The sequence below is a fragment of the Ranitomeya imitator genome, chromosome 4, assembly GCF_032444005.1.
Source record: "Ranitomeya imitator isolate aRanImi1 chromosome 4, aRanImi1.pri, whole genome shotgun sequence".
Classification (NCBI taxonomy): Eukaryota; Metazoa; Chordata; class Amphibia; order Anura; family Dendrobatidae; genus Ranitomeya; species Ranitomeya imitator.
The window spans coordinates 600612591-600629550 of record NC_091285.1 but is presented as its reverse complement, the minus strand read 5'-3'; the positions used below and the strand labels follow the sequence as shown (position 1 = coordinate 600629550).

General features: G+C 47.9%; 1 protein-coding gene across 1 annotated transcript in view; it reads left to right on the top strand.

Annotated features, from left to right (window-relative positions):
* Positions 1–16960, top strand: part of MOB1A (MOB kinase activator 1A) — a 60616-nt gene that overhangs the window by 2938 nt on the left and 40718 nt on the right. The window contains exon 3 of the mRNA XM_069766518.1: positions 12576–12669. Coding sequence (XP_069622619.1) covers positions 12576–12669 — 94 coding nt within the window. The remainder of the gene's footprint in view (positions 1–12575; positions 12670–16960) is intronic.

Below are 16960 nucleotides of genomic sequence, written 5' to 3'. Positions count from 1 at the left end.
TCTAATTATTAGTCAAATTTTCACAAATATGTGCAAATCATAGCGACCAAATTTTAGCACTAACGTGTCAAGAAACAAAGAAAATTTCTGAATCAACCATTAAAGGGTTCCAGATTTATTACCTCATAAAGTGACAGTGGTCAGATTTCAAAACTTTGGCCCAGTCAGTAAAAGGAACCTGTCAGCAGGATTGTGCTGAGTAACCTACACACAGTGTCAGGTCGGCGCTGTTATACTGATTACATTGATACCTTGGTTGATGAAATTCGTCTTGTGGTTGTTGTTTAATTTTTATTTTCAGTTGATGAGATTCTCCTGCTCCGGAGCGGCCTGTGGAGATGGGGGTCTTCATTTGGTGCTCTGATTAGATACTCATAATGCAGATTGCTGACTGACCACTGACCCGCCCCCTATTTTATCATTCACTCAAAACTGAAAATAAAGATTAAACAACAACCACAAGACGGATTTCATCAACCAAGGTATCATTGTAATCAGTATTACGCCAGCCTGACACTGTAGGTTACTGTGCACAATCCTGCTGACAGGTTCCCTTTGAGGTCAAAATTAGCTCTGTCACAAAGAGGTTAAACTCTTAAAGAAGCTGTCCACTACTAGGACAACCCCTTCTCATTTTTCACCCTTGTGCCCGATAAACTAACAACATGTATATTCTCCATGACGCCATTCCAGAAGTGTGGGCACTTACATTCCCCTGCTTCTGTGTTGTTGTGACACATAGTGCCCGGCGCCAATCAGCTCTGGCATCAGTCTCTGCCTTCGGACAAATCAAACCTTAACAGGAAGACCAGGCTGCGGCAGTGACAGTGACGCCAGCGCTGATTTGGCACCATGAGTCACAACAATGGCACAGGAGACCCGGGAACACCAGTGTTGATATAGGTGGAATGGCGCCAGTACGTGAGGGGAGTATAGGCTTTATTTTATTGCCACCAAACCTTTAGATTCAGAAGGGGTTGCTGTAGTAGTGGACAATCCCTTTAACCCCTCTGTGACCTTAGACGTACTATCCCGTCGAGGTGCCCTGGGCTTATCTGACCCTGGACGGGATAGTACGTCATAGCCGATCGGCCGCGCTCACGGGGGGAGCGCGGCCGATCGCGGCCGGGTGTCAGCTGCTTATCGCAGCTGACATCCGGCACTATGTGCCAGGAGCGGTCACGGACCGCCTCCGGCACATTAACCCCTGGCACACCGCGATCAAAGATGATCGCGATGTGCCGGCGGTGCAGGGAAGCACCGCGCAGGGAGGGGGCTCCCTGCGGGCTTCCCTGAGCCCCCGCAGCAACGCGATGTGATCGCGTTGCTGCGAGGGTCTCCTCACCTCCCTCCCTGCTTGAGCCCCGGATCCAAGATGGCCGCGGATCCGGGTCCTGCAGGGAGGGAGGTGGCTTCACAGAGCCTGCTTAGAGCAGGCACTGTGAAGGCTGCAGCGCTGCATGTCAGATCAGTGATCTGACAGAGTGCTGTGCAAACTGTCAGATCACTGATCTGTGATGTCCCCCCCTGGGACAAAGTAAAAAAGTAAAAAAAAAATTTTCCAAATGTGTAAAAAAAATAAAAAAAAATATTCCAAAATAATGAAAAAAAAAAAATATATATTATTCCCATAAATACATTTCTTCATCTAAATAAAAAAAAAAAAACAATAAAAGTACACATATTTAGTATCGCCGCGTCCGTAACGACCCGACCTATAAAACTGTCCCACTAGTTAACCCCTTCAGTAAACACCGTAAGAAAAAAAAAAAAAAAACGAGGCAAAAAACAACGCTTTATTATCATACCGCCGAACAAAAAGTGGAATAACACGCGATCAAAAGGACAGATATAAATAACCATGGTACCGCTGAAAGCGTCATATTGTCCCGCAAAAAAAGAGCCGCCATACAGCATCATCAGCAAAAAAATAAAAAAAAGTTATAGTCCTGAGAATAAAGCGATGCAAAAATAATTATTTTTTCTGTAAAATAGTTTTTATCGTATAAAAGCACCAAACCATAAAAAAATGATATAAATGAGGTATCGCTGTAATCGTACTGACCCGAAGAATAAAACTGATTTATCAATTTTACCAAACGCGGAACGGTATAAACGCCTCCCCCAATAGAAATTCATGAATAGCTGGCTTTTGGTCATTCTTCCTCACAAAAATCGGAATAAAAAGCGATAAAAAAAGTCACGTGCCCAAAAATGTTTTCAATAAAAACGTCAACTCGTCCCGCAAAAAACAAGACCTCACATGACTCTGTGGACCAAAATATGGAAAAATTATAGCTCTCAAAATGTGGTATTGCAAAAAATATTTTTTGCAATAAAAAGGGTCTTTCAGTGTGTGACGGCTGCCAATCATAAAAATCCGCTAAAAAACCCGCTATAAAAGTAAATCAAACCCCCCTTCATCACCCCCTTAGTTAGGGAAAAATAAAAAAAAATGTATTTATTTCCATTTTCCCGTTAGGGTTAGGGCTAGGGTTAGGGCTAGGGTTAGGGTTAGGGTTGGGGCTACAGTTAGGGTTGGGGCTAAAGTTAGGGTTAGGGTTTAGATTACATTTACAGTTGGGAATAGGGTTGGGATTAGGGTTAGGGGTGTGTCAGGGTTAGAGGTGTGGTTAGGGTTACCGTTGGAATTAGGGTTAGGGGTGTGTTTAGATTAGGGTTTCAGTTATAATTGGGGGGTTTCCACTGTTTCGGCACATCAGGGGCTCTCCAAACACGACATGGCGTCCGATCTCAATTCCAGCCAATTCTGCGTTGAAAAAGTAAAACAGTGCTCCTTCCCTTCCGAGCTCTCCTGTGTGCCCAAACAGGAGTTTACCCCAACATATGGGGTATCAGCGTACTCAGGACAAATTGGACAACAACTTTTGTGGACCAATTTCTCCTGTTACCCTTGGGAAAATACAAAACTGGGGGCTAAAAAATAATTTTTGTGGGAAAACAAAAAGATTTTTTATTTTCACGGCTCTGCGTTATAAACTGTAGTGAAACACTTGGGGGTTCAAAGTTCTCACAACACATCTAGATAAGTTCATTGAGGGGTCTAGTTTCCAATATGGGGTCACTTGTGGGGGGTTTCTACTGTTGAGGTACATTAGGGGCTCTGCAAACGCAATGTGACGCCTGCAGACCAATCCATCTAAGTCTGCATTCCAAATGATGCTCCTTCCCTTCCGAGCCCTCCCATGCGCCCAAACGGTGGTTCCCCCCCACATATCGGGTATCAGCGTACTCAGGACAAATTGGACAACAACATTTAGGGTCCAATTTCTCCTGCTAACCTTGGAAAAATACAAAACTGGGGGCTAAAATATAATTTTTGTGGAAAAAAAATATTTTTTATTTGCATGGCTCTGCGTTATAAACTGTAGTGAAATACTTGGGGGTTCAAAGCTCTCACAACACATCAAGATGAGTTCCTTAGGGGGTCTACTTTCCAAAATGGTGTCACTTGTGGGGGGTTTCTACTGTTTAGGTACATTAGGGGCTCTGCAAACGCAATGTGACGCCTGCAGACCATTCCATCTAAGTCTGCATTCCAAATGGCGCTCCTTCCCTTCCGAACCCTCCCATGCGCCCAAACGGTGGTTCCCCCCCACATATGGGGTATCAGCGTACTCAGGACAAATTGGACAACAACTTTTGGGGTCCAATTTCTCCTGTTACCCTAGGGAAAATACAAAACTGGGGGCTAAAAAATAATTTTTGTGGGAAAAAAATTTTGTTTTATTTTTATGGCTCTGCATTATAAACTTCTGTGAAGCCCTTGGTGGGTCAAAGTGCTCACCACACATCCAGATAAGTTCCTTAGGGGGTCTACTTTCCAAAATGGTGTCACTTGTGGGGGGTTTCAATGTTTAGGCACATCAGTGGCTCTCCAAACGCAACATGGCGTCCCATCTCAATTCCTGTCAATTTTGCATTGAAAAGTCAAACGGCGCTCCTTCCCTTCCGAGCTCTCCCATGCGCCCAAACAGTGGTTTACTGCCACATATGGGGTATCAGCGTACTCGGGACAAATTGGACAACAACTTTTGAGGTCCAATTTCTTCTCTTACCCTTGGAAAAATAAAAAATTGGGGGCAAAAATATAATTTTTGTGAAAAATTATGATTTTTTATTTTTACGGTTCTGCATTATAAACTTCTGTGAAGCACTTGGTGGGTCAAAGTGCTCACCACACCTCTAGATAAGTTCCTTAGGGGGTCTACTTTCCAAAATGGTGTCACTTGTGGGGGGTTTCAATGTTTAGGCACATCAGTGGCTCTCCAAACGCAACATGGCGTCCCATCTCAATTTCTGTCAATTTTGCATTGAAAAGTCAAACTGCGCTCCTTCCCTTCCGAGCTCTCCCATGCGCCCAAACAGTGGTTTACTGCCACATATGGGGTATCAGCGTACTCAGGACAAATTGGACAACAACTTTTGAGGTCCAATTTCTTCTCTTACCCTTGGAAAAATAAAAAATTGGGGGCAAAAATATAATTTTTGTGAAAAAATATGATTTTTTATTTTTACGGTTCTGCATTATAAACTTCTGTGAAGCACTTGGTGGGTCAAAGTGCTCACCACACCTCTAGATAAGTTCCTTAGGGGGTCTACTTTCCAAAATGGTGTCACTTGTGGGGGGTTTCAATGTTTAGGCACATCAGTGGCTCTCCAAACGCAACATGGCGTCCCATCTCAATTCCTGTCAATTTTGCATTGAAAAGTCAAATAGCGCTCCTTCCCTTCCGAGCTCTCCCATGCGCCCAAACAGTGGTTTACTGCCACATATGGGGTATCAGCGTACTCAGGACAAATTGGACAACAACTTTTTGGGTCCAATTTCTCCTGTTACCCTTGGTAAAATAAAACAAATTGGAGCTGAAGTAAATTTTTTGTGTAAAAAAGTTAAATGTTCATTTTTATTTAAACATTCCAAAAATTCCTATTAAACACCTGAAGGGTTAATAAACTTCTTGAATGTGGTTTTGAGCACCTTGAGGGGTGCAGTTTTTAGAATGGTGTCACACTTGGGCATTTTCTATCATATAGACCCCTCAAAATGACTTCAAATGAGACGTGGTCCCTAAAAAAAAATGGTGTTGTAAAAATGAGAAATTGCTGGTCAACTTTTAACCCTTATAACTCCCTAACAAAAAAAAAAATTGGTTCCAAAATTATGCTGATGTAAAGTAGACATGTGGGAAATGTTACTTATTAAGTATTTTGTGTGACATATCTCTGTGATTTAATTGCATAAAAATTCAAAGTTTGAAAATTGCGACATTTTCGCCACATTTCCGTTTTTTTCACAAATAAACGCAGGTACTATCAAAGAAATTTTACCACTATCATGAAATACAATATGTCACGAGAAAACAATGTCAGAATCACCAGGATCCGTTGAAGCGTTTCGGAGTTATAACCTCATAAAGGGACAGTGGTCAGAATTGTAAAAATTGGCCTGGTCATTAATGTGCAAACCACCCTTGGGGGTAAAGGGGTTAACCATATAACTACAATGAATGATACATTTGCAGGACCCTGATCCAGCGGGTCAGTATTGTGTGGCCGAGGACTGAGTACCTCCTCCTACCTTACCGGCTCCTCTTTTGTCAGCTGGCCTGTTGTGTGTGGATGCTGTAAGGTAGGGAGATGTACTCCAGGCTCCCATCCTGCAGAGACTGGTACTGATGTGACTGCTAGACCAGAGTCCTGCCACTTTATCCTCTCATCTTTACATAGAACTAATCAGGGTTGTATAAGTCTTGAGGCCGCCTCGTGCCTGTGGCCGCCTCGTGCCTGTGGCCGCCTCGTGCCTGTGGGCGCCTCGTGCCTGTGGCCGCCGCGTGCCTGTGGCTAGAAGGCAGGGATGTCTGCAGCAACATGTTCTGTCTTCTGCTATATGACAACAGAAGACAGCGCCCCCCTGAGTGTGTGGTCAGCAGTGTTGTGTGCGATGCCTTGTATACTTGTATGGAAAGGTGATGTCTGACAGCCAGTAATATTGGACCTTTTGCACCATGTGCCTATAGAAATGCATTAGGCCATGTGCACAAAATGACATAATGTGCGTGCGATCTGTTGGACTCCGGTGGTGTCTGTCCTGCGGATCCAGCCGTGTTTTGTGCTTTGTTAACCCTGCGCTTTAGATGACGGCTGGTTGGCAGCAGAGGGGATGGCGTCACCTGGGCAGGCCTCATTTTGATTTAAATCTGTCTCCGGGCAGGATCAGAGCACTATTAACCTGCAGATTAACCCCGTATCTCCAAGTTAATAGGGTTTTTTCACGTGACTGATTACCTTTAAAGCACAGTTTGGGCTTTTATTTTTTTTACTTCACAGCTAAAGTTGGCACTAATCTAATATCCCTGCCCCTAGTATTATAGTTAGCAGCCGCCGTCTTCTGTTCAGCGCCACGTCGGTCCTGTTCTGCTAGTTGTGAGCTGCCGGGCCGCTCCAGTGTTTGCTGGGTGATCCGGAGGTCAGTTCTGGCTCCCATAGACTCACACTGAGAGCCTGTGACCGTTACTGCTGACTTCTGGCCAGTCACAAGATGGCAGAGCTGGGGCGGACTGGCGCCTGGAATAGTTGGAAGTTAGTGGACATTAGTTGGACATTAGTGGTACCACACCAAGGGTGAAATTAAAGCACCGCTCCGGTGTTCTCTCCTTTTTTGTCATAGGAGGTTTGCTGCTCCCGTGTGCTATATGGTCCTAGGCTGGAAATGACAGATGATTTCTCAGAAATATGACACTTTATGGCACCTAATGTAATGAAGGGGCAAAGCTAGAGTGTCTGCCATGACTAAGGTGGGCTGCTCTTGTACGTTAAAGCTGTTCGTGTAGTCCAGTTTGCAGGGCAGTTTGTCATAGAGCAGAAGGAGCTGAGCAGACTTATATATTCGGTAGTTTTGTGAGAAGTTTCAGTATAAATGGTATTTTGTGTATTGAAGCCCTTGCTCATTCAGGGCTTCGGAGTCCAGTGGGCGGTCCTGATCAGTAATGGCAGCCTTCCTGCTTCATAGCTGTCAGTTGTGCCGGGAGCAGGAATATAACAGTCCGGGTTGCACAGAGTATTTTCCCACCGCACTGTCTGCTGTGCTTCCCCGCTCTGGGACACATGGCAGGTTTTCTGTATGGTAGGTGACACCCACACCCCAGTAAACTGCATTGTCCACAGTAGTACGTGTCCGTGTGACCCCTGCCCTTATCAAGCTGATCTTATTAGACTAATGGAAAAGGGGGCCAAAAAGTCCCCCCTGAATTCCCATAGAAGCCCCTCACTATTTGCTGCTGTGTCCTTGCTTCACTTGAGGAAAGTTGTAATTTTAGTGGGCGCTGGTGTCAGGTCCAGGGTCCGACTTCCCTTTAACCTTTTCATTACTGAAGAATTCTTTTATCTTTGTGACCAGGAAATATTTCCCTTTTTGTGTTCCGCGGAGTTTGTCACCGGTGGTCTTATGTAAGGGAAGGTTGGCAGCTTGGCTCCCCTCCAGAAGCTCTCAATAGTGCCACCTATAGGCAGCTGTCCTGTAAGGCTATATGCACACGTTCCGGAATTGCCGCGGGAAAAACGCATTCAGAACACTAGCGTTTTACAAGCGTAATTAGCTTCCAGAATGCTAGCGATTTCCAAGCGATCTGTAGCATCGCTTGGAAAACTGATTGACAGGTTGGTCACACTAGTCAAACATAGTGTTCGACAAGTGTGACCAACTGCCTATGCAGCATCAATAGTAAAAAGATATAATGTTAAAAATAATAAAAATCGTGATATTCTCACCTTCCGGCGGCCTCCGCAGCCTTCCCGCTCCTCGCAATGCTCCGGTCCCAGTAATGCTTTGCGGCATGACCCCAGATGACGTAGGGGTTTCGCGAGACATTTACGTCATCACAGGTCACAAACCATCACTGGGAACGGGAGCATCGCGAGGACTTGGAACGCTGCAGGGGACGCGGGTGGTGAGAATATCACAATTTATTTTAATTTTTTTTTTTTTTTTTTTTTTACAATTACCGTATATACTCGAGTATAAGCCGAGATTTTCAGCCCAAATTTTAGGGCTGAAAGTGCCCCCCTCGGCTTATACTCGAGTCACGGTAGCGGTGGGGTCGGCAGGTGAGGGGCTGAGGGCGCTGGGGTATACTTACCTAGTCCCAGCGATCCTCGCGCTGTCCCTGCCGTCCCACGGTCTTCTGTGCTGCAGCTTCTTCCTCTCTTCAGCGGTCACGTGGGACCGCTCATTACAGAAATGAATAAGCGGCTCCACCTCCCATAGGGGCGGAGCCGCTTATTCATTTCTCTAATCAGCGGTGCCGGTGACCGCTGATAGAGAAAGAAGCTGCAGCGCCGAAGACAGGAGGGGACAGTGCGAGGATCGCCAGGACTAGGTAAGTATAGCATATTCACCTGTCCTCGTTCCAGCCGCCGGGCGCCGATCCATCTTCCCGGCCAGCGCCTCCATCTTCCCGGCGTCTGCGCTCTCTGACTGATCAGGTCAGAGGGCGCGATGACGCATATAGTGTGCGCGGCGCCCTCTGCCTGATCAGTCAGAGCAGAGACGCCGGGAAGATGGAGGCGCCGGAACGAGACGCCGGGAGCTGCAATCAAGGGAGGTGAGTATGTGTTTTTTTTTTTTTATTGCAGCAGTAGCAGCGGCAGCACAGATTAATGTGGAGCATCTATGGGGCACAGTGAACGGTGCAGAGCACCGTATAAGGCACAGCTAGGGGGCACAATGAACGGTGCAGAGCACCGTATATGGCACATCTATGGGGCACAGTGAACGGTGCAGAGCACCGTATATGGCACATCTATGGGGCACAATGAACGGTGCAGAGCACCGTATATGGCACATCTATGGGGCACAGTGAACGGTGCAGAGCACCGTATAAGGCACAGCTAGGGGGCACAATGAACGGTGCAGAGCACCGTATATGGCACATCTATGGGGCACAGTGAACGGTGCAGAGCACCGTATATGGCACATCTATGGGGCACAATGAACGGTGCAGAGCACCGTATATGGCACATCTATGGGGCACAGTGAACGGTGCAGGGCACCGTATATGGAGCACATCTATGGGGCACAGTGAACGGTGCAGGGCACCGTATATGGCACAGCTATGGGGCACAGTGAACGGTGCAGAGCACCGTATATGGAGCACATCTATGGGGCACAGTGAACGGTGCAGAGCACCGTATATGGCACATCTATGGGGCACAATGAACGGTGCAGAGCACCGTATATGGCACATCTATGGGGCACAGTGAACGGTGCAGGGCACCGTATATGGAGCACATCTATGGGGCACAGTGAACGGTGCAGGGCACAGTGAACGGTGCAGGGCACCGTATATGGCACAGCTATGGGGCACAGTGAACGGTGCAGAGCACTGTATATGGCACAGCTAGGGGGCACATTGAACGGTGCAGAGCACTATATGGGGCACAGCTATGGGGAAATATGAATGGTGTAGAGCACTATATGGCACAGCTATGGGGAAATATGAACGGTGTAGAGCACTATATGGCACAGCTATGGGGAAATAATGATCTATTTTTATTTTTGAAATTCACCGGTAGTTGCTGCATTTCCACCCTAGGCTTATACTCGAGTCAATAAGTTTTCCCAGTTTTTTGTGGCAAAATTAGGGGGGTCGGCTTATACTCGGGTCGGCTTATACTCGAGTATATACGGTATATGGTGCCCAGTCCGTGGAGGAGAGTCTTCTCTCCTCCATCCTGTGTACCAACCGCACACGATCCGCTTACTTCCAGGATGGTGGGTATAGCCACATGCAGAAAGTAAGCAGATCAATGCATTCCTATGTGTGCTGAATCCCCGCGATTCCACACAAAGAATGAATATGCTGCGGTTTTTTTCCGGAATGCAATTCCGCCGCTGAAAAAAACGGAGCATCTGCACAAAAAATGCAGATTGGATTCTAAAAATAGGATGCTTAATGTATGTGGGTTTTGTCGCGTTTGTATAGCGAAAAATCCCGATTGTGTGCACACAGCCTAAAGGTACCGTCACACATAACGATATCGTTAACGATATCGTTGCTTTTTGTGACGTAGCAACGATATCGTTAAGGAAATCGTTATGTGTGACAGCGACCAACGATCAGGCCCCTGCTGGGAGATCGTTGGTCGCTGAGGAAAGTCCAGAACTTTATTTCGTCGCTGGACTCCCTGCAGACATCCCTGAATCGGCGTGTGTGACACCGATCCAGCGATGTCTTCACTGGTAACCAGGGGAAACATCGGGTTACTAAGTGCAGGGCCGCGCTTAGTAACCCGATGTTTACCCTGGTTACCAGCGTAAACGTTAAAAAAACAAACACTACATACTTACCTTCAGCTGTCTGTCCCCGGCGCTCTGCTTCTCTGCACTCCTCCTGCATCCTGTATCAGCGCCAGCCAGCCGGAAAGCACAGCGATGACGTCACCGCTCTGCTTTCCGGCTGACCGGCGCTGACAGTGCAGAGGAAAGCAGAGCACCAGGGGACAGACAGCTGAAGGTAAGTATGTAGTGTTTGTTTTTTTTAACGTTTACGCTGGTAACCATGGTAAACATCGGGTTACTAAGCGCGGCCCTGCGCTTAGTAACCCGATGTTTACCCTGGTTACCGGGGACCTTGGGATCGTTGGTCGCTGAAGAGCTGTCTGTGTGACAGCTCTCCAGCGACCAAACAGCGACGCTGCAGCGATCAACATCGTTGTCGGTATCGCTGCAGCGTCGCTGAGTGTGAAGGTACCTTAAGTCTGTGTCCAAGAGCCCTGAGACGTGACTAGAGGTTTCAGCCAAACCTGGTGACGCTCTTCCAGAGTTGTGCTCACTGCACTGATAATTTGCATACCTTTATTTTCCAGGGAGCATTGCCTGTGACACTACCTTCGCTAGGAAAACCGGTACTATGAGAGCGAGAAGGTCCAAATTGCCAGTATATATATATATATATATATACTTTTCTGACCCTTTTCAGGCCTCTGTCCTTGCCTTTGTAGCCTATGTAGATTGTGAATGTAGGCGAGGCGGAGGTGATGGAAGTTCCAGTGATGTCATGTGGTTTCCATGGTAACCATTGGTGTGGCAGCATTACGTCGGTGTGTCTCGGCTCTGTTACGCATGACAGGCTGACATATCGGGCCGGCAGTGTGCTCAGCGGTGACAGATGTGTGCGGTGGACCCCGGGGTGCCAGAGCCAGTATTGGTCACCCCGAGTGGCCAAATCATCGTTAATTGCCATGGTTACCACAAAAATTGCTGCAGTTTGCAAAATGGCATCAAATCCTCTGCATCTTGCTGCAGTTTCTCCACTGTAATGAGATGTGAGAATATGATCTTCAGGTTGCTTTAATATAGATTTTGTATTTATTTATTTTCCTGGGGTCACTCACATTTATAAAGTGTGCTGTTGTATACCTCACTCACTGAGTGTGAGGCCAGAAACTACACATCCTGATGGCAGAGCGGCGGGGTGAGCCTCCGGTGCAGAATGCGGCCCCCCATGTCTCAGGGTCTCTGTGGCTCATAAAGGAAACTGTTACACGGTGCTTTATGCCTCAGGGAGGCGCTGCACATCGTTTAGATTGATGACTCGGGCACATGGCCGCTCCTGGACACTGATACACTTCTATATTACCCTGGAGTGCAGATATTTTGATCTTAAACAATATTGATAGCATCAGCGACATTTTTATTTTTTATATATTTATTTTTTACGTTTTGGGCTAAAATTAACTTACGCAATTCATTTTCGTTAAAATATTGCTCAGTTTATCTTGTATTTCAGAATGAGGTAGCTGAGAATCTGTCAGTGAGCTCATTCCAGCAGAGAATTGTAACCCTTTACCTGTCTCTTGCTGAGCTCCTTTATGACCACATCATAGTTGAGGTAGACTTAGATGTGGTCATGTATCAGTAGCCTGCAATATTAACAGAGGCTGTAGGAAGGGAATCTGTGCATTAGGTTTTCAGAAACAAAAGCGAAAATGAAAATTCATGCATTTAAGTAAAAACAAAGTCCCCAAAGGTGTCCATATGCTTTTGATTTTGTAGAGATAGCGCCTTTGGCGTGACACTTGTCGTTTGACCATAGATCACTATATGCCTCTGCTACATCGCAGCGTAGGGCAAGTGAGTGAATGAGGTCACATTGCAACCCACACGGGACCACCACTAACAAGTAGCACACAATCTAAGTGATTCTGACTTTTTGGGACTTTTTGGTCCTGGCGGCGGTACCTTGTGGGTCATGGTCAGTCACCATAGAAACAAACTAAACCAGAGAGCTGCAAAGTCTGTGTGTGATTGGCTGCTGGAGTCGTCAGCAATCATTACAGGTAATGCACGGCTGTGCTCTGTGTATAGAGCAGGCCTGGAGCGGACGGTCATCTGTGAGGTCTGTGTTCAGCCAGGGGGCAAATCTACTATGGTGTCCCCGAGTCTTACTTGCAGTATTTGGAAATGCAGAAGGATCAGCTCTTGGTTCTGCTGTGGCGGGCATAGGTTGGTGTGAAGATTCAGTGTCCTCAGTCATTTTTCTTTTTCTCCTCAGCCGTTGATTTCTTCAATCAGATTAACATGCTGTACGGGACCATCACTGAATTCTGCACCGAGATCAGCTGCTCCGTGATGTCTGCCGGGCCCAGGTATGTCCCTGCCGTTACCATGGTAACACAAGACTAGGTCGGGTGTGGGATTGTAGTGTGATCATTGTGATCGTGGGGGTTTCCAGTCTGGACACCAGTCTGACTCTATGGCTAACTTTAGGGCTTGTTCACATGGTGTGTTTTGGCTATTATTTTGCATGCATTTTTGTCGCAAGTAAACTTATATAAAACTAGCTATTGAACCCGTTCTACGCCCGGGTGGCGAGCATTTATATTGGTATATGGTCTCCATCCTGGTATGTGCTGCTCCATCCTGCGCCCCCATCCTGTCATGTGCTGCTCCCATCCTGCGCCCCCGTTCTGTCATGTGCTGCTCCCATCCTGCGCCTCCATTCTGTCATTTGCTGCTCCCATCCTGTCATTTGCTGCTCCCATCCTGCGCCCGTTCTGTCATTTGCTGCTCCCATCCTGCGCCCGTTCTGTCATTTGCTGCTCCCATCCTGCGTCCCCGTTCTGTCATTTGCTGCTGCCATCCTGCGCCCGTTCTGTCATGTGCTGCTGCCATCCTGCGCCCGTTCTGTCATGTGCTGCTGCCATCCTGCGCCCCTGTTCTGTCATGTGCTGCTGCCATCCTGCGCCCGTTCTGTCATGTGCTGCTGCCATCCTGCGCCCGTTCTGTCATGTGCTGCTGCCATCCTGCGCCCGTTCTGTCATGTGCTGCTGCCATCCTGCGCCCGTTCTGTCATGTGCTGCTGCCATCCTGCGCCCGTTCTGTCATGTGCTGCTGCCATCCTGCGCCCGTTCTGTCATGTGCTGCTGCCATCCTGCGCCCGTTCTGTCATGTGCTGCTGCCATCCTGCGCCCGTTCTGTCATGTGCTGCGGCCATCCTGCGCCCGTTCTGTCATGTGCTGCGGCCATCCTGCGCCCGTTCTGTCATGTGCTGCTGCCATCCTGCGCCCGTTCTGTCATGTGCTGCTGCCATCCTGCGCCCGTTCTGTCATGTGCTGCTGCCATCCTGCGCCCGTTCTGTCATGTGCTGCGGCCATCCTGCGCCCGTTCTGTCATGTGCTGCGGCCATCCTGCGCCCGTTCTGTCATGTGCTGCGGCCATCCTGCGCCCGTTCTGTCATGTGCTGCGGCCATCCGGCGCCCGTTCTGTCATGTGCTGCTGCCATCCTGCGCCACCATTGTATTATATGCCCCCCGCTCCAGTGTGTATGCCCCCGAATGCTGCTGCCATATAAAAAAAAAAATAAATACCATACTCACCTATCGTCCAGCTCCACTGCAGGTATGTCTTCAAGAAAATGGCGCCGGAAAGCGGGGACTGCGCAGGCGCCGATTCCGGCAGCAGGAATCGGCGCCTGCGCAGTCCGCACTTTCCGGCGCCATTTTCTTGAATACACACCTGCAGTGGAGCCGGAGTGTGTCTTCAAGAAAATGGCGCCGGAAAGCGCGGACTGCGCAGGCGCCGATTCCGGCAGCAGGAATCGGCACCTGCGCAGTCCGCGCCCTCTGGAGCCGGGAGCAGAGGAGCCGGGAGACGGAGCCGCAAGCAGCGCTGGAACCGGGAAAGGTGAGTATACTTACCCTGCCTCCTGGCGGTCCCTGACTCTCCGGTGGAGATCGCGGTATGCGTTCAGTGCTTACGCATACCGCGATCTCCCGGGAGCGTCGCTCTGTGAGGCCCAGACTGCGCCTGCGCTTGCGCAGTCTATAGAGGCTTCGGACAGAGTGACGCTCCCAGCGTTATATTATAGATAAAAGGCCGTATTTTATGCAGCATAATTCCTGCCATTATGATTTTTGTTGCAAAAAAATCTGCTGCAAATGCTGATTGTGTGTAGATATGATTCCTGACACCTGATCATGGCGTATTGTAACATTACTGCTGCGTCCCTGGCAGCACTGATGTAGCGGGGTAAACAAGGTTCATTTTCTGATTTCTACACTGAGCAAGTCTGTAGTTAAAAAAAAAAAAAAAATGTTTAGCTGGGAAATTCCTATAATTAAAGCCTTATCTGCTGTTCTTGGGTCCTTCCTCGGTGTGATGTGTTCTCCTCCAGATCTTGGATGAGTCACATCGGTTTCCTCTGCTCTCCTCCCGGTTACATGACGGTATTAGATGGCATGCGGAGAATGCACAGATAGCGGCGATGGTTAGTCCGTGCCTTCACGGTGCTGATAACGACAGCTTCAGTTTATTGTCCTGCGCTGGAGATGTCTCAGGGATCCATTAACTAATTCATGAGCCTGAGAGGCTCTTCCCCGGATTACGGGCCGGCTCTTCCCCAGACTACGGGCCGGCTCTTCCCCGGACTACGGGCCGGCTCTTCCCCGGAGAAAGCATAAGGGGCGTCTGCCACCAACAAAACACAAATTAATGTACTTAGATTTTCATATTGGCGACTGAGCCATTTTAAATCATACTGGTGCTGTAGATTTTAGTAATTTAGTTGTATCTAAAATTACATATGTAAGTCAAGCGGCTCCAGTGCACCCTTGTGTTACAAAGGAAACAGAATTGCCCCCTCAATTACAATCTTCCGCCCCTCCTCCTATGGTGATTGACACTGCTAGGTTTTAGCGCTGCCTGATCTATTTCCGTAGACCGACCAGCAGCACAATACCACTGCCAGCCAGTGGTCATATGAATGGCTGTGTGCACGGGCAGACCGCTAATAGATCGCTAGTGAACATAGGCTGCCATGGTTCTCGGCAGCGCAAATCCTGGTTACAGCCATATTCTCTTGTCCTGTATTTGCTCATTCATCGGGTGACTGCATTGTTAACTCGTTCACAATTATCTTGCAGTGTAACTACCCCTTAATTCCCCAGCCCTGTACATACTGACTGTGTGTTCGCTCTCCAGTGTGTGTACACTCACTCTGTCCCTGTACATACGGACTTTGTGCGCGCGCTCTCTCCAGTGTGTGTATGTATGTGTGTGTGTACGCACTCACTTTCTCCCCCTGTACATACTGACTGTGTGCGCGCCCTCTCCAGTGTGTCTACGCTCTCTCTCTGCCCCTGTACATACTAACTGTGTGCGCGCGCTCTCTCCAGTGTGTATGTGTGCACGCACTCACTGTCTCTGCCCCTGTTCATACTGACTATGTGCGCGCTCTCTCCAGTGTGTTTGCACGCACTCACTTTCTCCCCCTGTACATACTGACTGTGTGCGCGCCCTCTCCAGTGTGTATGTGTGCACGCACTCACTGTCTCTGCCCCTGTTCATTCTGACTATGTGCGCGTTCTCTCCAATGTGTTTGCACGCACTCACTTTCTCCCCCTGTACATACTGACTGTGTGCGCGCCCTCTCCAGTGTGTGTACGCACTCTCTCTGCCCCTGTACATACTGACTGTATGCATGCTCTCTCCAATGTGTGTGCACGCAGTCTCTGCCCCTGTACATACTGACTGTGTGTGCGTGTGATTCTCCAGTGTGTATGTGTGCACGGAAAAAAAACGCAGCATGTTCATTAATTTTGCTGATTTTTTGCGGCTTTCCCACTATATTATTGCATTGGGAAATCTCTGGGAAAAAACGAAAAAAAAAAAAAAAACAGCTCAAAAAACAGAAAATGCAGAAAATGTCCAGTTTTGCTCAGGAAATTTCTGCAAGAAATCCTGACGTGTGACACAGCTTTAATCTTTTTCTCATTACGCTGTTTACTGATTAGGTTAATTAAATGTATAGTTTGATGGAACTTTTTAGAAATACGGGTTTACCACAGTCATGGCAGACATGGGGATCTTCAGCAGACCACCAGCAGCACCCTACAGACATGGCAGTGGGCAGTTAGGACAGCACATCCCTCATGACGGGCCACAGATTGACGCGCAGCTGTTAGACAGATGATGGCTGAATTTCACAGACATCTCCTGCAGGCAAGGATGCACGCTTGGTTTCTGACCCCACATCAAAGTCATGCTGCTGGCATGTGATATAACTGTGCGTCATATGTTGTTAGGGTGATTTTGCCAGTTTTCTGTCTTAAAACGCCTTGAGACGTAGCAAAATGTTTGCGCATCTTCAAGTTCTTAACCCCTTTACCCCCAAGGGTGGTTTGCACGTTAATGACCGGGCCAATTTTTACAATTCTGACCACTGTCCCTTTATGAGGTTATAACTCTGGAACGCTTCAATGGATCCTGGTGATTCTGACATTGTTTTCTCGTGACATATTGTACTTCATGCTAGTGGTAACATTTCTTTGATAGTACCTGCGTTTATTTGTGAAAAAAAGTGTATTGACTTGTGGTGTTTTTACACCCTTCATGGCCAGCTCCCCAAAAAGGACTGGTGCTTCAGTGCAGCGTGGTGAA